Source organism: Branchiostoma lanceolatum, chromosome 2 (assembly GCF_035083965.1).
Source record: "Branchiostoma lanceolatum isolate klBraLanc5 chromosome 2, klBraLanc5.hap2, whole genome shotgun sequence".
Taxonomy (NCBI): domain Eukaryota; kingdom Metazoa; phylum Chordata; class Leptocardii; order Amphioxiformes; family Branchiostomatidae; genus Branchiostoma; species Branchiostoma lanceolatum.
This window is the reverse complement of record NC_089723.1, coordinates 33681418-33708317: the sequence shown is the minus strand read 5'-3', so window position 1 is coordinate 33708317 and position 26900 is coordinate 33681418. Positions and strand designations below refer to the sequence as shown.

At 39.3% G+C, this 26900-nt stretch overlaps 3 protein-coding genes across 6 annotated transcripts; 2 read left to right on the top strand and 1 right to left on the bottom strand.

The window, feature by feature from the left end:
* LOC136428752 (cerebral cavernous malformations 2 protein-like) lies at positions 1-11853 on the bottom strand. The gene is made up of 10 exons (XM_066418490.1): positions 11648-11853; positions 7295-7471; positions 6075-6158; positions 5404-5587; positions 4931-4989; positions 4391-4526; positions 3936-3984; positions 3340-3490; positions 2650-2788; positions 1-2215 (listed from the first exon to the last, which is right to left on the bottom strand). The coding sequence occupies exons 1-10, from the start codon at positions 11699-11701 to the stop codon at positions 1887-1889; spliced, it is 1362 nt and encodes a 453-aa protein (XP_066274587.1). The 5' UTR covers positions 11702-11853; the 3' UTR covers positions 1-1886.
* Positions 11854-12092: 239 nt separating this feature from the next.
* LOC136428751 (DGAT1/2-independent enzyme synthesizing storage lipids-like) lies at positions 12093-21559 on the top strand. Of its 4 annotated transcripts, none has more exons than XM_066418487.1 (9): positions 12093-12268; positions 14099-14185; positions 15740-16154; positions 17062-17229; positions 17794-17987; positions 18166-18229; positions 18514-18589; positions 18896-18959; positions 19181-21559. In XM_066418487.1, the coding sequence occupies exons 3-9, from the start codon at positions 15779-15781 to the stop codon at positions 19289-19291; spliced, it is 1053 nt and encodes a 350-aa protein (XP_066274584.1). In that variant the 5' UTR covers positions 12093-12268; positions 14099-14185; positions 15740-15778; the 3' UTR covers positions 19292-21559. The 4 variants fall into 4 exon arrangements, with proteins under 4 accessions (XP_066274584.1, XP_066274582.1, XP_066274583.1 ...); XM_066418485.1 differs by having other exon boundaries at positions 12093-12288; XM_066418486.1 differs by having other exon boundaries at positions 12093-12326.
* Positions 21560-21827: 268 nt separating this feature from the next.
* LOC136428749 (DGAT1/2-independent enzyme synthesizing storage lipids-like) lies at positions 21828-26763 on the top strand. Its single transcript, XM_066418484.1, has 8 exons — positions 21828-22003; positions 22667-23083; positions 23659-23826; positions 24422-24615; positions 25223-25286; positions 25438-25513; positions 25760-25820; positions 26185-26763. The coding sequence occupies exons 1-8, from the start codon at positions 21847-21849 to the stop codon at positions 26293-26295; spliced, it is 1248 nt and encodes a 415-aa protein (XP_066274581.1). The 5' UTR covers positions 21828-21846; the 3' UTR covers positions 26296-26763.
* The last annotated feature ends 137 nt before the right edge of the window (positions 26764-26900 follow it).

Here is a 26900-nt window from a genome sequence, read left to right as displayed (position 1 = left end):
TTATAATCAAAACATTCCTGCACTTTTATTAGTTCACAGTCAGAAGTCGAAACAGCAGAGAACATTGCAACATCTTTTTGTCTGCTTGGGTCAGCCACTCTAATGTTTATACACACATTTACATCTTAAATACATTTACACAAAAATATGTGACAGCACTAGATATTCTCTCCTGATGAAAATACAACTCTGTCCCATGTGGGCATTGGCTGTGTGGGCTCTTTCAGCAGACAATTGTGCATAGTGGTTGTGTACAGGATGCCTGGGACATGTACAAGTAGTCATACAGGCCTCACAGTTAGCCTCCTTTGCTGGCTTCCCGGGCAGTGCCGGCGATAATTTTTGGGGAGAGTGCTGATTTGCGATGTTCAACTTATCAGGGCCAGGGTCTTTTGCTGGGACCCCGTAGGCGGCAATACGGGTTCCCCAGCAATTCGAGTTCCCCAGCAATACAGTTTCCCCAGCAATAGGAGTTTCCCAGCAATACGGGTTCCCAAGCAAAAGACCCTGGCCCCGATAAGTTGAACATCGTAAATCAGCCCTGCCCCAAAAGATTATCGCCGGCTACCTCACAGTGGGCTTGTTCTGCTCATGCCTCATGATCAGACAATTCAATACTCACTTATACTTAGCGGTGGTGAACTTCCAAAACAACACCAAGTTCTTGTACAATAGAAAGGATTGGAGCATCAATGTCATACCAGCTTCATTGCTTTTTTCTTACACAGTTAGCTTGAAAATGGAAGCTACACAGCTGCAAGAATTAAACATGTCATCTATTCTTGCATTGGAATAGAAAAGGGAAGACAGAAGAAAAAAAAGGAGGTTGGATCAGATAGACCTATACCACTGAAAATATCTCTTAAGAAATATGTAGAAGAGTAAAGATCTATGTATGGTTGTGCAGCATCCATGTGCTCACCCGATACCAAACAGATAAGTTTTAAAACACCCCATGCCATAGAATCAGAGAGTTTGTATTACATTAAAATGATTCTGTGACATTAAATGCATGTAATGTGTATAGCTTTTAGATTCAAATTTAGAACGCTTGGCACTTAGAGACGACCTATGCAAGACTGCACTCTTGTCTACCTGTAGGAATGGGAGGTAAGCTATTGTTTGAGTTATTACTTAAACTAATAGACTGTTGGTGTTGTTTTAGTAATTTGCCAGCAAGGTTTCAAGGATTACTTCATCAAAACTCTCAAAAGGTTTGGAATTAGGGAGGGGCTTGAATGTTTTTACATCTTCCACATAACTCCCTGACATTTATTTTGGGAAGAAGATGAATTATGAATGGTTAGCCATTACGAGGATAGTATGAGAACTTGAGAGGACTATATGCAATGTTAGCAGATGTCACTGAAACAGCAAATGGTCTTAAATCTGATGACATTAATGTTCCTTGTTAAGCCTGATGAATGACTCTTGAAAAGAAGGCATGGTTAAGTCTCTGGCAGTACATGTCGTCGTCACAGTCAGAGGACATTCACTCCTGATGTTCTTCTGTTTACGCTAGTGACCATGAGATATGGGTGGAGCCTGTGACGTTAGTGAGATGGTTGTTGCAGGGCTTGCTCCACTTATCCACTGTTAGATGTGATGATGTTTCTTTCCACTGATGTACATGTACATGCAGGCATACGACAGACGATGTTGCGGGGAATGGTAGGAACACATGTACATTGCTTTATCCATGCCTATGATCATGGTAGTCCATACCCAGTACTTATGCTCCAGTATGAATGAAACACCTGCATGATACCAGGGCATGCCATCTAGTACCTGTATGAAACGTCAGCCTGAGACCACAGGTGGCACCACACTGAAAAGCAGGCTGAAATAGTACATGCTGCTTTCCAGGCGGGCGGGGAAGATTGACTCTAAAACTGCATGTTGATGTTTTCCACACTTGTCGCCAAGGCCTCGATGTCATTATGGATGTCCGACAACATTCTGTCCAGTTCCTCCGTCTCCTGGGGAACCGGCGTGGCGTCGCCCGCCGAGGACGGAATCGACACGGAGTCCCGACCGTTCCCATTCCCGTTGCCATTGGCACCGTTGGCACTGAAAGTTGATGCCGAGGCATCGCTTATAGTCCGCCTGTAGCGGCGATAACTGTCCGTGAGAATTCCATTGCCATCCACTCCTATAGATTCCAAGAAACTCTCGAAGTACTGACTGTCTTTTTCCGGAATAAATGGCCTCATACCTGAAAACCAAAACAAAGGATAGTAGAATAGATATTTGTAACATCTGTCACAACTACATGTACATTGACTTCTCCTTGCTGCCTAATTCCATAACCAATACAAATTTTTGGTGCTAATCAGCTGCCTTAGCAGGCTGAAGGCTAAACTAAGATGACGGACAAAAATCATCATCTTTGCTGCTTTTCTGCTGGTGCTATGGTGCTGGTGCTACAATATTCAAATAACTGCGGACACACAACAGGACAATCAAACACACAGACCAAAAACAACACCTCCATTTTCATGAAAGTTACATATTTGGTCTACCATGTAAGGTATCAACCTTTTTCTTTATCTTTCTTTATCACAGAAGGTATCAATCTTTTTCCCCATGTTTTTCTGTATATAAAGTCTAGCACTATAGATGACTACTTTACAAGGCTTCCTGTCTGACCTGCCATGAGGAACTTCCTCTCTTCCCTGTACAAGTCCTTCAGGCGGATACAGAACTCCCGAACACTAATACTGGTGCGGTACTGTCTCAACAGGAGGGCAAACTGCTTCAACTCTTCTGTCTTCAACCTTGTCTTCAACTGAGAAATACATAAGAAATAGACAAAAACATTAGCACTTTTTGAACCAGGTCTAAAATATGCAAGATAACAGTTACTCAAGCAACTCGATAGATTTTGGAAACAGTCAGACATTTAAGGTAGCATCCGTCAGTTACAGAGCAAGATTTGTCCAACAGGTATTTAACAAAAAAATTATGAATTGATATGTAAATTATCTTACCTGGATGTCTAACTTTCAATGATGCAAAGTATAGAATGTTCCACACTAAGGCATTTTCATATTTCAGTTGTAACATCTTTCAAAAGTATACAATAAATAAAATGTTTAACCCTCTCCCTGCTGCCTTACTCTGTAATCAATAGGGAGTTGAGTGCCAAACAGCTACTTCATTTTCATTTCAGTGTGCTAAAAGTTAAAACAATTTTGAAGGGATGCCAAAACTGCAGTGGTCATTTTACAGTACCTTCTTTAGCAGTTGTCAATTGTCATCCTTATGACATAGATTTGGTTTTACTTCTCATATCATAAACAGAACCTTATGAATGACCCAACACAACTATCCACATACCAGAGACATGTAGTCTTGTAGGAGCTCCTGAGCAGACGGCGTGATGCTGATGTCACTCTCGCTTTTTGCTACACTTTCCTTTCGTGTGTGCTGGGGCGTCGACCTGGCTTCTCTTGTTGGAGAATGATTATTATTGGACGGTCTTGGTGGCCTGCAACAGTATGGTACATGGTTCATGGCATGTCAGGGAGAAGTAATCATATGACAGCATCACGCAGAAGAAAAACCTGAAGAAACCTAAAATGGACATTTTCAGTTGGCCTTCTCTCAATCACTGTGCAATTTTTTAAGGGATTGGCTGATGTTTGCAGGTCTCAGAGCCCCGTCAAATGTAACAGGGTAGATTTTCAGGTGAAAAATGTGCTCAATTTGCTGGAGATTTAGAAATTTGGTGATAAAAAAATTCGACCGAAGACCATTGACAGTGTGATGCTGGCTGCACCAACACTACCTTTGCTTGTTGATTTATAACTAACATGCTAGCTGCAGGGAACAAGAAACACTGCTTTGTGTATTACTAAGCATCCTTGTCCTAGTCCAACTAGGGGAGCAATGTGGGTTCAAAGGAGACACAAAGCAAACTCGGTACAACTTACGTAGATGCAAATACCTCGGCTACACTGGGTCTGGCTGGACTGGAAGTGGCTAGGAAGGAAACCAAACAAATTTCAATGTATGAAATGTTGACATTCTAATAACACATTAATTCCAGATTGAAAGCATTCTGTTCTAATGGTCAGATCAAAGTACAATAAATCTTGAAACTTTCCGTTGGTTTTATTTTTGCGGTGTTTTCCACCGCACCGCGAATATGTCTCCCTTGTATGACTACTACGTATACCACAGGATTGTTTCAAACACATTCAAATCAATGCGATTTTTCTTCCTACCCCAAAATAAGACCACTGCAGAAGTTAATGAATTTACAGTAACTACTCTACATGTATGTAAAATGTGTGTTTACAGAGCTTCAATTGTTAACCAATATCAACAAACTTCTGTTTCTTAAACACCTGGAATCTTGTTGATGGTACTCAATATTGGGACTTACTACTTCTCAGGGACATGCCGTATCTGGGGGTGGACGCTCCTTGTAAAATGGACCGGTCCAGAAATGCCATGGTGGACTCTGTGTAGACCAGCTGGAAAGTCTGACCAATCAGAGAGCAGAGCTCCTCCGATGCCGCCTACAGAACAGGTAAAGTAGGTTGATTAACCTTCAGCACGCTGAAGTAGCTGTTTGGCACCCAATTCCCTATTGGTTACAGAGTTGGGCAGCAGGGAGAAGGTTGACTCACTTGCACCAAAATAATACACAGTGCAAAAAAACAACAAAACAAATTGGCTGTCATCTAGCAATTTTTATGAACAACTTGACACCTTTTTCTTTTGTCATCCTCAATTGAGGTGAAGCATGATGCTTTTTGGAAGTAGGTAGCAGTACTAGTGCAATGCAGCTTCGCTAAGGCTCATATTTCTAGCTATGTGCTAAATGTAATATAACATGTTGCATTGGAAAGCAAAGAAACATTATGATTTAGAAACAAAAAAATAAGACTTCTAGAAAAAACATACGCAAAGCGGTACTCACCCTACTTTCTGCATGTAAAACAACTATGTTACAGACTTCACTATCAGCACCATCAGAACCTGTAGACAAAACAGAGTCACATGTTATTGTTGCAACATTGTCATTACAGAGATTCAAAGACATGGATAAACTTCATTGATGGCACAAAAGTAATCTTTTCAATATATCTGATTCAATTGCTAGATCTAAGACATGTACCTGTGCATGCCACCTAGCATTTGTATGTGGTACTGCAGCCTCTTACATTGTGTAAAGCCTTCTGGTCAAAAATCAATTTTATACCAAAACTCTGAATTGATATGTTAGTATGATATCATATGTTAACGAAAGCCAGCGGATGCTGTCTGAAACATCTGACTATTTCAAAATTTTATCCAGTTCCTTGAGTAACATTTGGCATATCTTATTACCTGGATATCTAACCTTCATCAAACTATTAAAAGTATTATGTATGAAATCAGAAGAATACTGACCTATTTTCAGGGCCAGCAGATTGAGCCCGTCGTCCCGTACGTAGCAGACTGCAGCGATGTCGTGTACAGGGACTCTGTGTAACAAGTCCTCGCCGTCTCTACGCAGCAGTTTCACGTTGTTGGCAGACAGACTCATGATGGCATCGTGTTCTATTTGTAACGTCCAGGGTAATAAACCCCTTCTCTGCAAGATAACAAGCAAAACAATAGTCATCATCAGATATACTCTTTACAGAGGGTTGGAACACATATAAAGTTTGACCGCCAATACACCTTGTCATACATGTATATACAATCTATCAGGTCCTTTCCTTTAAGACATTATTCAGCTTCAATCAACTTATTTTCAAGAGTATTACCATACATGTACATGTTCTAGCCAGGAAAAATCAATCTATTGAATGTAGACATCTAATGATAAAGTTGCAATTGCTGCCTTCACAAACATTTGTCATCTAACAATCACAATATGCTTCCTTTATAAACAGTTTTCTCAGTTTCATATTGCTGACATTATCAAACTTTAAATCAACCAACAAAGAATAGAAAAATACCATCCGAACATACATTCAGTGTATTCTATTCACTTTGCAGACAATCATCATCATCATACCGGGCGGCTTGCCCAGACAATAAACAAGCAAAAAAATTTCCCAACATGCTCTTCTCACCTTCCCATCATCCACTATTCTTAACACTTCTGTCCTATTGGTCAGGTCCAGACCCTGAGGTACATTGGGTATTGCTCCTAAGTACTGTGGAAACAATGATGATGAAAGTAATGATTATAGATAATCTATCTAATAAGTCACATCACATGTAATGAAAGCTATGTCCTTACTCGGTTGGCATTTTGGAGATAAAGTTTGGCATCTTTCATTCATGTGAGCTCAATGAAAACCACAATGGTTTGACCTAGATTTAAGAAATGTAGTTCAATCAATACATTTCCACAACTTTTTTGTATGAGTAACTACAGGTTTTGTAAATGTTACAGTGCTGTAAAGATAGCATGCTTCAACACCATAGAACGAAATTGATGTGGTATTGTAAAGTAAGTTGTACCTATCCATCATTTTTCGCAACAATTCCCTAACCACCATCGCAAAAACGTTGGTGAGACACACAAATCACATATCTAGTTCTCTTTTAGAATTGAGAACAAACACCTCTACCATCATATTCAACAGAACTGACATGAATTATGTAGAGAAAAGTGCCTCACAAAGGCTGCCTGCCTGTTTCCAGTGTTGAAAAAAATATTGTATGCACGCAACAGAGGGAAATTAGTCTGACAGATGTGGGCAGGGGGATCAATAAATTGTTCTCTCTTTGACCCGAGGACAGCCAACACAAAGGCCCAACATGGTACATGTTACAGTTATAAATCTCCTGACATTGCCTTTGTACAAAATACACAATCTTTGTATTTCCTATTTCCTTGTTCCGTCATACAATGTACACATAGATTTAAGATTTACTATCAAGCGCTGTGTGAGCATGAGTATACATTTGCTATCTAGAGTAGTGCTGTATTTAAGTCAAATTCAATATCAAAACCACAGAAAATCAAATTCTAATGTTGACGCCATCTTCTGTAAAATAATCATTGTTATCAATTTTGGCAAAAAACATTATGCCATTTAATAAGCTGCTATAAATCTATACCAGAAAAGTATTTTCCCATCTTAAAACCATACAACAGTGCATGTAATTGCCCTTAACATTGGACAGATGGTGTTCAGTTCCAACTACAAGTATGAAGGGCTAGTGCTTGCAAAGATGAATATCTTTCTCAACTGTTATATACCAAACATCCCCACAACCACATCCTAACAATATATATATATCATTGTGTATACCATTCCAGACTGTATCTCCCAGATCTTACCTTGACTTCTTTTTCAATATAGTCCTCTATGAGTAGTTCTGGGTCGATGAGGTATTCAGGAGGCTCAAGGACAACGGCGTGGAGAGGACGGCGGTGTCTCACGATGGACGGTTTCTTATCGCTGCCTCGCTCGCTCTTGGAGAACATTTTCCTGATTGGCGACACAAAGCCAGAACTCTGCAAAGGAGAACAGATATTCTGTTATGACAAATTTGTAGGTGTTGTTAATGTTATCTGTCACTCTGAAGTCACTGATAGGACAATAGAATAGCTCTGGGTTGAACCATTTATGTAATAGGGGAGATAGCATAGGATACAGTATAATGTTCATTGTACAGACACAGTCACAATCTTTTTGTCATATCTTTCGTTACAACTTTCTTTACTTACATCACAACCCGATCAATTAGAGATGATTGACCTTTAATTTCCAGATTTTTCTCTATGAATTTTTTCATGTATCTCCAAATGGCGGTACAACCTAAACAAATATGATTTTTTTCATCTGACAATGAAACAATGACGCATGTGACTATCTTGTGCAATGACCAACATGGTTGCTCATGTACTAGTATAGTAGTGGTATGGTCCTGGCTTTCAGTCACTATTTGTGTGCCCTTGTTCTAACTATCAAGTTGCAAACAAGCACTTGTCATAGTCTATTATTAGCACATCTCTACTGGAAGGTCAAGGCAACACTGATAATGATGTTATGAAAAAGCTATGCTAAAAAGATACAGAATTATGCCCAGCACATTGTGTATCTCCAAGAAAACATTGCCTGCAAAAGGCCAAATGTAACCAAAAGGGAGGAAATATGTTCATCGCTACACAAATTTTAGGAAGATTGAAAAGCCAAAAAGTAGCCTGACAATTTTTCTGCTTTAGAAATGGCCTTAGAACGTTTTTTGGATGAGTATAAAGCTTTGATGTTTCATTTGACATCTTTTGTTGTTGAATTTGATATCTATTTCGACTAAAGCACCTATCAATTAGCTGAGGTGTACTTTGCAAATAGGCACTACTCAGATTTGTTTACATCAATCATGTAATGACTAATCTAAGACTTACAATCCAAAATTCATAGTTCATCACAATTTTTCTTGACAATAGTTGACATCACAAAGAGAAAGATGACACAAATGTCTATGACACAAATCCAAGGAAAATGTTGTTTTAAGCTAGCATCATGCCTTCAGTGTTGTATACAAAAAAATGTTTACATATACACAAAGCATCCAATTACTTGAGGCTTCTGTATACAGACTGGACACCAATGCTGATCTAATGAAGGTTGAAAGAAACAGAAGGTTCAAGTCCAAACTAGCCTGTATGGCATCATTGCTTAAGGCAGCAAGTTCATGTCAACTCCAATAGTCACTTCATCAAAGAGGCTATTGCAGTAGATGTATGTATAAACCTGAACAAAGTATGGTGGAACACAGGCCAAGTCCAAAGTCTTGCATGCGTACTAGGGTCCATTTTGAATCCTGACATCATGTTCTCAGTTTTTGTAGCACAGTTGTAAAAGAACTTTAAACTTTAATAAAGAGTCTAATGAAAACTCTGTCAATGTTGCCAGCTAATTCCTTTGGGTGGTCCAAGAATACCTCATCCCTATATATTTACAAGGCAAATGTGAACATGATAAGCAATCAGGGCATTCTCAGCCATTGTTTACCAATACAAGTACATGTAAACATAAAACCTGCTGACTTTTCACCCATTCGTATATTAATCCCGTGTTTGAGGGGAGCCTCAAACATTACCAGACAGTGATATTAGATCTTTACTTGCCGATAAAAATAGAGGTATGACCCAACGTGTTTGCTGGATAAGAAGGTCGGGACTTGGATGAATGGCTAGCAGCCCCTCCCTGTAAATAAATCCTGCCACAGCAACAACAAGGACATTTGCTGCCCTACGTGCCACCAGGCGGGAGACGGAGACCTTCACCATCAATGCAAAGTAAATACTGCCGTACCTTTGGTACCCAAGATGTAGAAATCAGTGCACTTTCTTCCAGACAAAGAAAAAATCCTTATCATTCAATTAATCTCAACTTCAAGGCTTCTTATACTCAGAAACATGTTTATCTATTGCCGTAAGAGCCAATATCCTGGCATCCTTAATCACACATATTTCGAACTCCAAGTTTATACTTAAGTGCAGCTCAGAGAATGAGGAATGAGGAGAATCTTGGGACTATTTAACAACACATTCAAAATCCCTTTGTCAGTCAGGGCATGTTTAAAGGTTAGCCCATGACAGTTGTGGCAGGAAATCGTTATGGAAGCTTGCTCTGTGGTGATCTCTCTGTGGTTCACCTAGGTTACTTGGTCCAGATGTTCGGAGTTATTCAACTACAGTACTGTACTTCAAATCTTGCCAGGCAGGTCTTGAAAACTTTTACTGCTGAGGGCTGTCAGGGAGTAAAAAAACAACAGCTAACTTCCAAACCTATGTTTCTTATGTACAGTACCAACTCTGCTTTTGCCCTTTGGGTACTGTCATTGCCACTGAAAGATCTGCTTGGAGATTATGGAAATATGTCACCAGCTTGAGAAAGGAAGCCAATTGCTTCAGATCTGTCACTGACAATACATTTACTTCTGGCCACATTCCAAGTCTCAGAGAATACACATTTGGCATTTCTTGTGATCTATTCTTAGAACCTGTTTTCTGTGAATGCAACAGATGATCATGTTGTAGATATAGACAAAGATGATGATGTAGACATTTTAACAGTTAAAACTGACTTGCTGCATGTGTGGCAGTGTGGGTGATCTACAGAATAGACACCGCAGCTTACATTGTAGTTTGTACCATTAAAATATTTCCTTTGGATATATTTCAGATTCCTTTCCTTCACTTTAAACTGGGTTAACCATGATGAATGGTAACATCTGCAGAGGGTGCAGGAGAAAGGTATGCATGTGCCCAGTAGGGGGCACTGCTACACAGCATGCCAAGTGCCCCAGGCAATTGTCACACCTAAAACTTCTTTTACCCATTCAATACCATGATTCAGGACTTGATATTAGAAACGAGGGATTGAAGATTCTTCTTATCAGTAGATGCTTTCAGCAACAGATCTGATTTAAATTTGCCAATGGAGTCTGTCAGTTTTTCCTAATAAAAATCTCCTTTATCTCTTACATAATTGTACATGTGCATGGCAAAGTACATGAATAAAAATCGGCTTGTGGAATAAAATGGTTTCCTGCAAATTGCACATTGCAAAAAATCGAAGGTGGGGATAAGAGATGGTCAAAATGGCAAGATTTTTTTTTTACATTTTTCAAGAGAGGGTTTTTTAAGGAAGTTGTGGTGATCAAGTGAACAAAAGTGGGTACGGGTAGACTGATCGATTGGGGATAAATTGCTACTTCATAGATTGATAATATAGCAGCACTTGTACGCTCATTTATCATCCAAAATGAGTCTTAGACCTACCAACCCAAGAACAAAATCAATTTTACAGTAATGGTTGCCACTGCAAGTTATATTGCCCTGTTTTGCTAATTCGAAACAGCCAACCGTCTATTCTGAGTATTCATACAAGAGCGAACTACGCCCAGTTTTTCATAAATGTTGGACACGGAGCCTGTCACAGTTAAGGTATTTCATAATTTATTAAGTCATGAATGCTAACAGGACTTTGCCTCTTTCTGAAAGTCTAATGGACCATCAATACACGTCCCCACCCAAGTCAAGGAAACAATGATCCATTGTATTGTACATCATGCTGTGTTGTGTCCTTAGATTGACATATAGCGCACACATGCAAGAAAAACAGCACAATTATCAACCTCTATTCTATACCAAGTGCACACAGCCATGTGGTGAAAATGTCAAATGTCAAGTTTCCCAAAAAATAATGATGACTACGTTTTGTTCACAGGGAGGCTACCGCAAAATGTAAAAGTTAATTTTCATTTGCTGAAGAGACTAGAAAGCCACATAGAACAGATAGCAGTGAACGATTATACTTTGGTCAACCATTTGTTAATGTTTCCCTAGATGTGTAGGGTTGTGTACGTACTGTTATATTTATATGAAGTCGCCAAAATATGATGTCTCCCTATCTAGCCCCCCCCCCCCCCCCTTCGAAAAAAGTAACGGTCCCAAACTAGGCAACACACAAGTCATTGTCTAAGAATTCCGAAATCAGCGACGAGAACTGCAGGAAAACTGTTATAAGAGACGTTCTATAATGTTTTATTTGGTTGTCATAAACCATGACTAGTTATGGGGCACGCAGATGACGCAAACCCAGGAACTACGGCAACACGCAGCCAGGAAAAACGGACCACACCCAAAAACTAGCGGTGACAGTTGCGGACTACGCACCTTCTTTTTCCTGCCATCATCCTCCATTTCAGTTATCTCCACAGCGGTGGACATCAATCAATGCCCGATGCCTAACCGCACAGGTTGAACGCCCTCGTCACGCAAAGTGATCTCGTCTTCAAGTATGCGGGCGACTTGGAAACAGAAAAATTCGTCGTAACTTCGTTCAAGACAGCCGCCATGTTGGGCGTGGCACCCAGCGTGCTTTGTTATGGAACTCTACACTCTCAAAATATAGGGGTGCTGTGAAGTCCAGTTGTTTTACAAACGACTATAATAATCAATATTATGTCACAAAACATATTGTTTGATAAATAAAATAATGTATGTATTTAAATTCTTTTCATATATATATAAAAAATGCTTTTTTGAAACATTATGATAAATCTATAGGATATCCAGAAACAGCAAGTGTGATAGTCCAAAAGTCACGTGGCATATCAATCAGCTGATGAGGTCGCTGTGGGGTGACAGGCTGCGTAAATATGAAACAGGAATGAGAATTTGTTTTTCTTCGTCGTCCTTGTGAGAAACTATGAATGACACATGGAGTGAACGACATGGCGAAACAGCTGAAAGTACACATCCGAGTCATTCGATGTAGAATATGTGAATGACAGGGCAAGTGTGCTGTTTTTAGCGTAAGAAGCATCGTGTGTTGATACCTATTTTGGTTTAGGTAACCAAATTATATAAAGCTCCATATTAAGTAAAGGAGCGTGATTTCCTTTCTTAACGTTATGTTTGAACGGGGAGGGTTGTCCTGGGTGATAAGGGTTATAGCTGGGAATTTTGCAAATCATGATAATGCCATTGTATCAACATCCTGGGTTTGCGTTTTTTTTGTGGGGGGGGGCAGTTTTTTAAGGCCATATGGTGTTCCTGTCAGAAATCATTTTTCCACTATTGACAGGATGTTCCTGTCAACAAGACTTTTGGCACTATTCACATGATGTTCCTGTGAAAAAATATTTTGCACTATTGACAGGATGTTCCTGTCTAAAATAAATTTTGCACTATTGACAGGATGTTCCTGTCAATAGCCATGGCAAACATCAAATCATAACAATGAACTGGCCACTCAGCACAATGGTGACAAATTGACAATTGCACTTAGAATTGGCAAGTGCTTTGGTTGAGTGACCTTGAAAATCTGTAACGAACAGAAACTAGTTTTGACACACTGATGGTGACAGGAGTTTTCCAAAATATTCAGATTTTATAAAATCTGGAATAAAAAACAAATCTAAAATTATGTGCATTGGCAGGACATCTTCTGTTTATTTCTTTATAAGTTTCTTGATTAATTGCTGGGCCCTCGTATATGACAATGCTTGTATATATATATGTCACAGTAGAGATGGCGATTCAGGACAATCGGCGATTGTCCTAGGACAGATCGCGATCGCCGTTTGTCCTAGGACAGACTGCGATCGCGATTTGTCCCAGGACAATCGCCGATCCTACTAGTAGAGATTGCGATCACAATCTGTCCTAGGACAAACGGCGATCCAAACTTAATGATGCTAAAATATACTTAGTACTAATAAAGGAAACAGCAATATCTTGTATAATCCATGATTTTATTTAGTATTTACAAATTCTGAGATTGATATTTTGACACCTGTTTTAACACTTTACAATTGTTATTGTTCTCCTATGGTTGTGAATTCAATAGGTGTGAAACTGTGAGTAATATCTTGACACCTCAAAATTTGCATACTGAAACATTGTTGGATCACCTTCTTCCAACTGACATCTTTCACACATTATCAAAATTTTTTCACTCAACTTTATCAGAAATTACTTTATCAGAAAACATACTCATTCATCCATTATAAAGTAATTCACCTAAAATAGTTGATAATTATGAAATGTAGGTAGTATGCTAAACCTGATTGAAATGTTGTGCAATGATTCATTCTATTTTCTAAAGCATTTCCATCTAGTCAGAATTTGTCCAGGCAAGTAGAATCGCCGTTTGTCCTAGGACAGATTGCGATCGCAATCTCTACTAGTAGAATCAGCGATTGTCCTAGGACAGATCGCGATCACAAACTTGTCCAAGTAGAATCGCCGTTTGTCCTAGGACAGATTGCGATCGCAATCTCTACTAGTAGAATCGGCAATTGTCCTAGGACAGATCGCGATCGCAGTCTGTCCTAGGACAAACAGCGATCGCGATCTGTCCTAGGACAAACGCCGATTGTCCTGAATCGCCATCTCTACTGTGACATATATATATATATATATATATATATGTAGTAGTAATCAGGTACTTTTTGTCTGTTTATTACGGAAGGTAACACGTGAACATACTTCTGTAATTATTATAATGTGTTGTTGAACATACGCCCTCAGGTTAACTCAGAATGTTAAACATTAACCAAGAGGAATAACAAATCCTGTTTGGGAGAAAAACAATGTCAGCAGTTTTGTCTGTCCTTTCAGATGGCCTTAGGAACACAGCCTGTAGCTGGAGCCTACAAGAAAGCTGTAGAAGCCACTTCTCTTGGGCTGGACCTGACTGCATGTACAGTATGTATGGCAGGGCACTTTTATCTCCAGAGTTGTCTGTCTACTGAACCTATTTGTATTCTGTTTATGACAGATTCATCCTTCTTGAAGTTTGAGTCATTCAAATATTTCCAAAGAAATTGAGTTGCACTAAGATTATGTTCTATTGGGCTTTATAGTAAAGGGAAAGTTTGGAATTTCTAGTTCTGTCTTTCAATCAAAGATCAAGGCTGGCATGTTGCTTTTCCCTTGGCCTACTTTATGTTATAGACTACAAAACTTGAACCCACTGGTAATACATGGTGCCCTGATTTTGAGTTTATGATGATAAGTTTATCATGATCAATTTCTCACTCCTTCTCAAAACTTACCCACCCATTTGTTTGATTGTAAATATGGAGGTAAAATCCAAATACTGTATTACCTCCATGTTGTAACTAAATCAGTGGCAATCTCAATATACACTCCACCAGTTAGTGATTTGAGTTTTATTTATAAGTTTATGACTAGTGTATATCTCTTGGTAGTCATATACTGAGCTGTCAGCTCCCCTCATTTTTTTCTTATCATAGAGAAAGAAAAGCAGCATTTTCCTTAAGTTTGTACGTAACTGTGAAGCACAACTAACATGTTATGTAACTCTGTGTCAAAGGTCTGCAATTGTTCAAACAAACATGTTGTTTGTTGTAAATTTGCTGTTTGTTTGAACGTTAAGTAGCTACTTTGGAATTTGTCCAGGTGTGGTCGGCCCGATCAGCAGTCAAAGGTTACCGTGATAAGGGTATTGACCCTGGTACACACAACAAACTCCACAGAAAATATCATTGCTATTAGCTCCTTTTTTTGGTGTTTTGATGAAATGTGGAAAGATCAGGAGCAGATATTTACATCAAGATAAAATTTTGGCATTATGTTGTAATGTAAATAACTGTGCCATTCAAACTAAGGACAAACCAGGTATGTCGTCCACGTTTATAGGTGATACAGATAACATTGTATCATAGGAGTGTGTTAAGTTTGTTCTCTGATTGTTTCAACCTAATTTGTTAAACTGTTGGGACATGACAAGGTTGGCTTGACACAGTTTTGGGGGAGGTGACCATTTTTCTTGAAAGTAGCAAAAGAGAAGTTTCAAAGGTCTAAAAAGTTCTTCTTTAGTTTTCCGCTAAATTTTTCAACAATGATTCTATCTCAAAGTCCTCTGCATACAGTCATGTTGTGCTCTAGTTTGCACACAACAGGAGGCTATTAGTAACTTCGTCATGACTGCTGGACTTTGTGACTATTGGGCTGAATACTGTCAATCTTGAAACTGTTGCTGTGGTTTTATTTTCACGGTGATCTGTCCACCCTGAATATGCATTTCCATTGTATTACTACTGTAAATGTAGTACAGGTACAGGTCTGGATTGTTTTAACAATGAATCTAGAACACAGCGAAAACCTCCTTTTTCTTCCAGCCATGAAATAAAACCACTGCAAAAGTAAAGGAATGTAGTACAGTAAACAAGATGTTTTATCTTTTGATATCTGGCCTTGGGATAACATCACAATTTAATGTTTGCTGTGTTACAGTTTGGTCACTGAGGCCCTAAACCTACTCCACTGACGACCATGTCAGAAAGTCTCGCCATGGACTTCATCATTATCTGTGATGCCAACACAGAGAAACTACTGACCAACACATCCATTCTATCATGGATGGAGACAGTCAACGTCGCCATGGAGACCATGTATGGGGTGATGGAGGATCTGGGCGTCGACAGCCTGGACGTCGACTGGATCTCCTTCCTGGTGTGGATGTTTCTCCCCATCATGGTGGCCTTCATCCTGCCGGTGTTCGTCATCCTCTTCCTCTACTTGACTGCGCTGATCATACACATCTACCGCGCACGCCACAAACTGCGGGATGCGTTCGCTGTAGACGTTTGGCTCGGGGCACGGAAAACCGTTGCGCTACTCTGGGAACTACAGGCGAAAATCTGGCATGGTGAGCTAGGTGTATGCTCTAATACGTACAATACTATTGATGTAGAAATGTTCGTGGGGATTTAATTTCGCAGTAGGGATAAAATGGAGTGATCAGTGTGGTTTTAAGTTCACGGTAGAGAGTTCACCGCAAAAGCTGCAAACATAAAACCACCGCAAACATTTCTGCATTTACAGTATCCTCAGATTGTGGGTTAGTGTGCATTATTTGTTTGTAATGTTAGTATATCATTTGGCCTTTAGTTCTGAACTTGTCATTACCATGAAAGATTATCAGAGGCCAGTTCCATGTATCAAGGTGCATGCTATCCCTTTTACTAACTTCAGAAACCCTGTGGCCTTCAGAAAGTAGGACGGTGTCCTTGAATTTAATCAAATGTCATCGTCCTGAATGTACACAGAGCAGAGTTTAAGATAAATTCTGTACATACTGTGAAGAGAATACTTTGAAAGTTTGATGCTTTAACAGCTGGTAAATGTCCTTTGAAGAGGCATGCTATTGGGTTCAAATCTTGGAATGCGGATGATTTTTATGCAGCACTGGAGTTTGGTTAATCTGAGACTTATCATATTTAGCCCCTGTCACATATTTACATTTTTCCCACCACTTTGCTCCTGACCAGTCCCCAACCAAGGTCAGCACTGGGTTGGGAGTAGCCTGGCATCCATCCTATTCTAGCTCCAGTTTGCTCCTCTGATGGCAACTAAGAAGAATATAACTTTCCCAAGTTGGCTATGTGTGACGGGCTTAATGACCTATTATATAAGATAAAAAAAGTTGATAACAACCAAACCTCTCCTGCCATTTTCAATCAACATAACCTCTTTACTTTGACTGAAAATTCAATACCTCTGCAACTATTTGAATTAGGATAGCCCAAACCGCCACACGTTTTCTACCCTTGCAGGATATGAGATCCATGGTGTGGAGAAGCTGCCTGCCAGTGGCCCTGCCCTGGTGGTGTACTACCATGGTGCCATCCCCATCGACCTGTACTACGTCATGGCAAAGGTCGTGCTCAACCAGAACCGCCTCCTGTATGCTGTTGCTGACCGCTTTATGTTCAAGATCCCAGGTGTGAACAGTCAGATTACACTGTTTCTTGTATGAATGTATGACATGGTCAAACTTTGCTTCAAGTTTCTTTTTACCAAGTGCATTTGTGTAGAGAAAGAAAGATCTGGCTTCTGACTTTCTCATAGGCCTGGTGATACTTTTATCTTTAGTGAAATATGATGTATGGTACTAGTATGTATAAAACAACTGAATATAAGATGATTGCATTCTAATAGAAATAGAAAGAAACTTTCTGGTACTTTCTTGATTTCTCTTTCGTCTGGACAACAACAAAAAATGTATTTGAAAAAGTTGAAAAGAGAATTTTCATTCATTTATTCATGTTGAGTGTCAAGATTTATCAACTTCTAAATTCCAAACTGACATGCACAGGATACAACACCATGTGCCTTGCCCTCAATTATATATAATTATGTGCAGTTGGGAACACTGCAAAGTACATATTACATGTATGTTAACATCCTTAGAAAAACTGAAGACATTATACAGCAACTAATGAAAATAGTCCCTTTTACACAGGAAACTGCTAGCAAGACACATAATGACCCTACTGTTTCCCTAGGCTGGAACCTGATGCTGAAGGTGATGTGTGTGACCCCCGGGGCACCAGAGGACTGCATCAAGCTCCTGCAGGAGGGAAACCTGCTGTCGCTGTCTCCTGGTGGGGTCCGAGAGGCGCTCTTCGGCGATGAATACTACAGACTAGTGTGGAGAAACAGAATGGGCTTTGCCAAGGTGGCTAAAAAAGCCAAAGTGGTGAGTTGGGGTCTAATCAGATACTGTATTTCACTTTATTTGCACGGTAGCGCAATTTCACGGTGTAAGGAAAATGGACATTTTCAGTGAACTTTAACTTACTGTTTGCAAGTTTAGTCAATACAGTGTTTTGATATTGTTAAAAAAAATCTTCCTATTTTTCTCTATTTCTCTGCAGCCCATATATCCCATGTTTACCCAGAACTGTCGAGAAGGATTCAGGTCCATCAGGATGGGAAGGCGTAAGTAACCTTATTAATTATCCATGTGAGATACTTTTGATATGGTCAGGCTATAAATTGAGGTGCAAAAGGTCACTTTTTGTGAGAACTTACTGAGGTTTTGACCAAACAACAACGTCCAAACACAGTTCTTTGTGCCAGTGTTTTCTTCCAGTTCTTTGTTTTGGAAGGAGAGGTTATTTTCTATGTTTGTACACACATGTAGTTTGTAGGACATCACCATTTTATTGTTTTTATAAGTCAGACACCAAGCATGTTTTTCTTATATGATAAATATGTTACAGATTTCCTTGAGTGGGTGTATGAGAAAACCCGGCTGCCCATTGTGCCAATCTATGGAGGCTTTCCAGTGAAATTTAGGTCAGTCCTGAGGCTCTCTTTCTTTAGTTATTTTAATTTCCAATTTTCCACATGACATTTGATGCTTTCATATTACAGTTATGATTTTTCTGCTGCACTCTTTTGCAATCTGACAAGAAGAATGCGCAGATAGCTGAAAATCTTAGAAATATGGAACACATGTTGCTTTCAAAGCACTCTTGCATAAATCATCTTTAAGGTGATGTGGGTAAATATATTTAGAATATTATTCCTTGTTTATCAAAAATGACATCGTCTAAAGCTTAAATGATAAATAAACTCTATGTACATGTATGTTTTCTGCAGGACATATATCGGGGATCCAATTCCATATGATCCCAAGGTCTCCGCTCAGGAATTAGCTGTTAAGGTGAGTTTTTATTATTGTTATTAGATGGGTCATTGGAATTTATCATGAGTGCATTTCATTTCAAAATGACATGGGAGCCTCAATTTATTTCAGCTCCAACTTATCATATTTCCCATTCACTGTCAGAAAAAGGTGGCCATGTATTCATGTGATAACCATAGGCATTGCAGACATTTACTGAAGCCCGCAAGTTTGTAAGCTCACATGTTCTTCCCCTGCAGACCCACAATGCCTTGGAACAGATGATTGACGCTCACCAGAAGATCCCAGGTACGGTGTTCGGTGCCCTGCTGGACAGAATCCCTGTGTTCAGCACAGAGAAACAGGAGTGAACGGGACATGTTGTGTTCACTAACACAGTAAAAGAGGATGTTGTAACAGTGTGGTTTAAGCACCACTTACTGACCAGTCTAACCTGGCATGATCCAGACTTTTTAGCCTTGTGATAAGTGTGTTGGGTTTGTGAACTGGCGGCCCGGGTTTGATTCCCGGTGTGGAAACCACTGAAATGCACAATGTGAGTAGTACAGTCTTTCGGCACCCGATAATCGAACCCGGGCTGCCAGTTCACAAACCCAACACACCACAAGGCTAAAAGGTCAGGACCAGTTAGACTGGTCAGTAGGTGGCACTTGAACCACACTCTTACAATGTTGTAGTGTAATATTGTTCAGTGGGTACCATGTGCAGTGGTTTGGTTGAGTAATGTGCAATGACACTTTGCAGGGCAAGGGGTAAAACCTTTCTGTCTTGCAGTGTTTGAAAAGTCAAGAAGTAAAGCACGTCCATGGCAGTGTTGTAAAGAAGTATATGAAATTGAATTGTGATTTGTTATGCTGATAGTAGAAGTGTGTGATGTATCCGACAGTACCTGTTTATCAGTCTGATAGATTTTTTTCAAGTTTTCCATGAGCCTTGTACATGTACAAGTGAGAATGATATCTTAAGTTTTCTCTTTGTCCCTAATAAAACATTTTGTTAAGGCAGAAAGCCAGAGTGAAATCTGCTGTCTCAGCTTCCTGGAAATGCTTCCAGTTCAGACATAAATGTCAACATTGATATTATAGTTTGTCAAGTTAAAGGTTACATTGTTAAAGACTTGTTGAGACAAGCAAATGATAAAAAGGCACAGGAGGAAAAGAAATATGATGTCATTGGAAAACTGTCAAGGTATTTTGCATATCATGCATCATGGTGACATGCTGCAAGTTGTAGTAACATGCTGCAGGTACAGAGAAAGTTGCTTGGGGAGCTTTCCAGAAAATAGAAAAGAGTTGTTCTTGGATTGCAAAGTCCTTGGAGTAAAAATGTGTAATAAGGTGCCAGTATGTGGACCATGCAAAGTTGTGGAAATTGTGGAATAAAAGAAGGAAACCTGTAAATATACTATTTTTGTGAAAAAAAGTCAGTATTTGTAAGAGCAGATCAACTAAGTGAATTTCTCATAATCTATTTATCAATTAATATACAGATGTATAACAGTATAGCTAGTTATGTTGCAGCTAACATAAATCACAATTTTTTGTGTAACCTTAAATGCATGTTTATGAATGTGCACTGGAATATTTTCAAAACTGAAATAATGATTGAATTTTGACAATGTATGAAAGACTAAGATTGGCTTAGTGCAGGACCAAATTATTCTACTGAAGTTTTGCATCTCCTAGGTTTTTTGTTTGTTTTGCGTTACATGTGCTAGTTGATGAAGTTGGTTGCAATTTGGAAATGTGAATCACAGAAGGCACAATATGGAAATGTTAATCACATTAGGCACAATATTTAAGTTTTGTTGAAAGATTTGACAATTTGTCATGACACATTGTAGTATTTATATGTTAATTATTGAAAAATTAAGCATCATACTCAATGCCCATCAGTGTTAATTGTATCATGTATGGCATAACCTATAAGTTAATGGTGAAACCTACGAATATATCCATGAAACAAGCATTGCTCTCAATTTGACTCATACGCATCTGAATTACTTAAAGTGTTTTCTATGTTTATGTTTTTTAGTAAGGCATATCTATCGTAGATATGTTAGAGATTGGGGGTCTGGCATCCAGGCTACTGGCAATGGTGGCTTGTAGTGCATGTGATGTAACGTTTCATGTGATTTTCAGCTTTATGGCTTAAATGCCTCAATATGTGGAACAGTAGAAGTATCATTCCGGAGAAGTTTGATCAATCGATGAGATATTCTAAGTCTATTATGTGACTGATGATATTCTCATCACATCAACTGTTTGATTTGATTTGATTTTCATCAGCAGTTGAATCTTAATTAGGTGATTTTTAGTTATGAGAACAAATGGCAGATGTATCAATGTAGACTGCATTCCAAGATATATACATGTTTTATAATTATAAACAATGTGCAATGTTTACCTTGCTTCTCATTGTCAGCATCATATGACTTGTTGAGCATTGAAGAATGTGGTGGTGTATTTTGTACAACGATTTTGTAGCTAGTTTGTATATGTACACCAGAAATGCTTCCATATCATCACACTGTACTGAAAGTGACGTTCCACAAGAAATTATCTTTTCAAAATGTGCAAGAAATAAAAAAGTTAACTGTTAACTGCTATTGACATTAAGGGTGTGGATCTCTCCCTATCATTTTGTTGTTTTGAATGACTACTCTCAAATAACATCTTGTTTAAGATTATAAATCATAGTATCTGTAGAGTGGGTGAAAACACTTCTGCAATGGTGCAATTACTAAACGTCATGGCATTGTTTGGTAGTATACCGTTACACATCTGCTTTCGCTCGCGTGCACAGAATAACACTAGTGGTCAATAGGCACATAAGGGGGTCAAAAGGCACGTTATATACACCATGTTGTATCAACATTGGCATCCACAGAACATGTGATCATCGTATGAGCTACCAAAGGTCACAGTTGGTAAAGGTTGTAAGATCCAGACACCCTTATGTGACGAGACAAAAACATAATCTAGCCACGTTTGTGGTTAAAATGTTCGTCTTCGCGCTGTATGCCATGGTGCACTTGGCTGACGGGGTCATCACACCCAGTTGTGAGTACAGGATTTGTGACTTCACAAGTTGCAGTGTAGATTGTGGTTACCGTTTGGGACATAAGTATATTTGTGGATCAACAAACGTCTAGTTGCTAAATTGTGGTCAGAAAATGTGATTTTGTTGCCGATGACAGTACGAATATGTAGGTTATGAAAATCAATTACGACGAAACTCAAAAAGCTCCCCGGTACTAGTGGTGCAGGGGGTTCCATGCGCTATCAATAGACATATAAATGGGAAAGGTCATCGTAAAGCGTGGGACTATGTATCAGCCACTGGCACCAACAGAGAAGTCAAACCTCCTAGTAATGTGTGTAGGAACACCAGATAGATCTTAAACGTTATAGAAAATACTTCTTTTTTTAAAACTTGACGTTATTGTACATGCTTGTTTCCTTGCATGCAACTATAGGATTCGGGCATGAGTTTGCAAATAAAGATACAGTATACATATAAAGTATATATAATAATCCGCGACATTCATACTGAAATAAAAAATGTCAACAGTTGTACTGTAGAAACCAGAGCGTGGAGTCAACCGTAACATTTAGTCAACCTTTGTTTTTATTTCATACAGGCAATGCTGATTGTCTGATGATAGAACATGATGGATATGTGTTTCTCTGTACATTTGACTAACTATTGTCCCTGTTTGACAGTTTGCGTAACAGGTAGCAATTGCAGTGAATCGACTTCTGGTACTATGTCCTTTCATCTGGCTCCAGAGCACAGCGTGGTCTGCAACGCCTCCACAGAACAACTCTTCACAAACACCACCGTCTTATCTTGGATGGAAAGCGTCACCGTTGCCATAGAAACACTTCACGTTGCCATGGAGTATGTCGGGCTCAACAATCTGGACTGGGAAACTGTGTTGATTTACTGGATCCTCCTGCCCACGGCTGTACTCTATATCCTCCCCTGGTCCATGATCGGCTCGCTGTACGTCACGGCAATAATCATCCACCGCTACGGCAAGAAGCACAACCTGACGGACCCGTTTGCCGGGGATGTCTGGTTACCTGCACGGAGGATGGCCTCCGCCTTTTGGACTATCCAGGCGAAGTTTTGGCACGGTGAGCCACTTCCTTGTGTTTATGTTCCGCTACTATTGGCTTCACACTGCAATAGATGGATGCTGTGCCATCATAGCCTTGGTGCCATCCTCCTTAATAACCGCTGGCTCAATCTTAGTGGTTAGCAAGCGAAAAGATTGAGCCAGCGGTTACGGGGCGGATGGCACCCAGGCTAGTGTCATGAAGTCCCCTTCAAATGCTTCAGTCCCATTTACAATCCAGGGCCCGCCCGGGCTGTTTGAGAAAACGAAAAATAAGAAATGCATATCAAGAAGATACACAATTTATGGTTAGGAATATTTTTTGCGTTTTGTGTCTTTTGTTGTATTTTCTATCATAATATTCGTTGCCACAAGCTGCCCGGCCGGGCCCCGGATTGGAAATGGGACCAAAGCATAACTCTCTCATTACGTCAGCCATCCGTCGTCCCAACATTTTGATTCTTGTCTTATCATAAGACAAATATCTTGAACGAAGTCTTGTATTTTTCTCACTTTGCCTAAAGCTCAATTAATGGAAAGACAATTAAAGTGACTGATGTTATCCTTGTCGCTTGACTCTTTCTTAACCCACAGGGCATGAGATCCATGGTTTGGACAAACTCCCCACACACGGCCCAGGGATGCTTGTGTACTACCACGGCACCGTGCCCTTGGACTTCTACTACGTGCTGGCAAAAATCAACCTCGTGCAGAACAGACCTCTGTGCGCTGTGGCCGACCACTTCATGTTCAACATTCCAGGTAAGGTCGTTGACCTTTACTTGTTTTTCAGTGTGTTTTTGCTCTCGTTGTCAAACACTAAGTTGACTGATATAAATCAATTGATAAGGCCCAGGAAAATCAATATTGTGTTCTTGATTACGGTTCTAAAAATATCAGGTCGGTAGGTAAGTAAAAAAGAAATCGAAGTTAACTTTTTACATTTCGGTGAAGTGATCCGACAAATACAGTGTGACATAACATAATATAACATAACATAACTAAAATGCATCAGGACACTAGTATTTTCGCCATCATATTCTAATCATACAAATAATACATAAGCACAATTTTCTATTGCAACAGAAATAAAGAATGATGTTGAAAAATGATTTTACAACGTTTTCATCACTCACATGTCTGATCGAAAATTGTATATCCCATGCCAGAGGTCAACCCAAGAAAAAAACGGCGCGGAAACACAACATTTTTCATAGGTCTAGTCAACATCACCAACTTCATTGCTATGAGATCTAGGCCTCTAAATCTAAACCATACACAATTCGCCAGTAACGTTACTACCCTTTAAATAGTTTACTATGCATGTCTTAGTAGTTTTTACCTTCTCCCTTTCCAGGCTGGAGATTCATGCTGCACACGATGGGAGTGACGTCAGGGGAACACGAACATTGTGTCCGAGTGCTGAAGAAAGGGAACCTGCTGGGTCTGGCGCCCGGCGGCCTGAGGGAGGCGCTCTTCGGCGACGAGAACTACAGGCTCATGTGGAAGAGGAGAATGGGGTTCGCCGCCGTGGCGAAAGAGGCAGGAGTAGTAAGTCCTTGTTCGCATCTTCCGCTTCTCTTCTAGCTGATTGGTTCGTGCTCTTTATTTAGTTCACCCCTTACCAATGAGATGAGAGTTGATGATAGCCTTGTATGTACACATACCCTTCTCCGCCATCTATGTCCTTGGTGCTGATTGGTCTATCCGCCCAGTTGATATGGACTAAGGTGCTGATTGGTTCACTCAATCGTGTTAAAGGATATCTTATCGTGCTTTCCGGATTGACCTATCAATATCAATCATGTTTCATATACATAGACATACTATCAAACTTGCTTTCGCAGCTTATGGCTCTTCAATAAAGCAAGCCTGCAGGCCAATCCATCTACTTGAACTGTGTGATCATATCTTTTGTATGGTTTGATTTATACGAGTTATGCAGCACAGTATATCGTTCAAAGCTACATTCTTAACTGAATGATATGTTCTTTCTTTAGCTATAAACACTCTTGTTATCAATTTTCAAGTGGACGGACAGATTTTTAATTGGGGACATATGAATAAACATATTTTCTCCTATTAAGATGATCTCATAGGTAAAGTCGACTTGAAATTGACTATGCTCTTTTGTTGTTTTCCCATCTATATCATGAAGCCTATCTTTCCCATGTTTACGCAAAATTGCCGGGAAGCGTTCAGAACACCGCGACTGGGAAAGCGTAAGTACCATATTCCGAAGAATGTTTACGATGCTGTGTATCATGTGAATTCTGACAAAATTTCGTTCATCGATAACGTTTTTGTCATATTCTTTTTCAAAGTTTCAAAGTAAGTCTGGAAATATTTTTTTCTACATTGTTTTGCACCCAGGCCTTCTGGAGTGGGTATATGAGAAAACGAGGATGCCTGTTGTTGGAATCTATGGAGGTTTCCCTGTCAAACTCAGGTTAGTGCAGGTGTGGTCAGTATGGGGGTTGTGAGTGGTGCGGGGGCTAAACCAGTATCATATTTCCATATTGTGGTGTCATAACGTTTACATGATATAGAAACCGAACAAGAATGCTTTATTTTCATGCATGGGATATCGTCTGTTTAGATATGAGGTTTTACAACAAGAAACGTGTTGTACATATGGACTGATGATGAGATATCTCGTTGACCATTGCATGTTTACCCTATGTTGGTCACACAGAACATACATAGGAGACCCTATCTTCGATCCTAACATCTCCGCTGAAGAGCTTGCTAAGAAGGTGAGTCATTCTTCATATGGCACAATAGTCAATACTAATGATGTTCATACCTTATGACAGATTTAGACTAAATGTACAGTCATAGATACTCGCCAAGCATTTTCATAGGCGAGCAATATAGTACGTTTCTCTTAATAAAGGCCTAATGAAATGTGATCTATTGGAGAAAACACACATCAATACAGAAACTATACATATATTATAACATCTTGAAATAGTTTGGAGAATTTAAAGATGGCAATTCAAAAGTGCCACGATGTTTTTGGGTACACTTTGTCTGGTAAACCGATCATGATACTAAATCTTCGCCTTTTAATTAACAGGAAATAGTTGTCCGAAACACAAGATTTTTTTGTCATTTCAGACCCATCGTGCCCTAGAAGACATGATCGCGACTCACCAGAAAACTCCTGGGAATTTACTTCGCGCCCTTTTGGAAAGAATTCCTGTCTTCCGTTCCCAGAAGAATGTATGAATTATCTTATGTGCAGCATCTTCGTATGTCTGTCGGTGGTGTCTTTAAAGCATATCATGTATGTTGGGAAGGCGAACATTCCATTGCACATTTTAATCAAAGACGAGTGGACTTTTATCGTTATATTGTTACATTTGATAAAGTATAGATAATTTTGACCTGGTAATAAGACGAGAAATCACACATATCACTTTGAACGTTAACTTGATATCTACACAATTAAGTACTTTAATTTACATCTGTCAGATGCGTCGATTCCAAGTCACTGCTCCAGTCGTTTTATTTTGAATTTGTTGTTGAGTTCAATGTCTTTTAATATTGTTATAAGGGATATGGTTTTATGATATCATGTATGTGATGTTTAATATAGATACCACGTCATAGCACAATAGTTTCAACATAATCTAATTTAGAACATAGAAAATGCATCAATATTGAAGTTAAAAGAATGTGAATATATCATATCAAGCTCATGTCTTCCATGAAAGTTTATAGTATCACATTTGAAAAAGCTTCCTTGGAAACCGTATGATTTTGTGTGATCCTTATCATTTTATAAAATACATTGTAAATTCAAAAGAGCAGAAAAAATACAGTTTGAACTT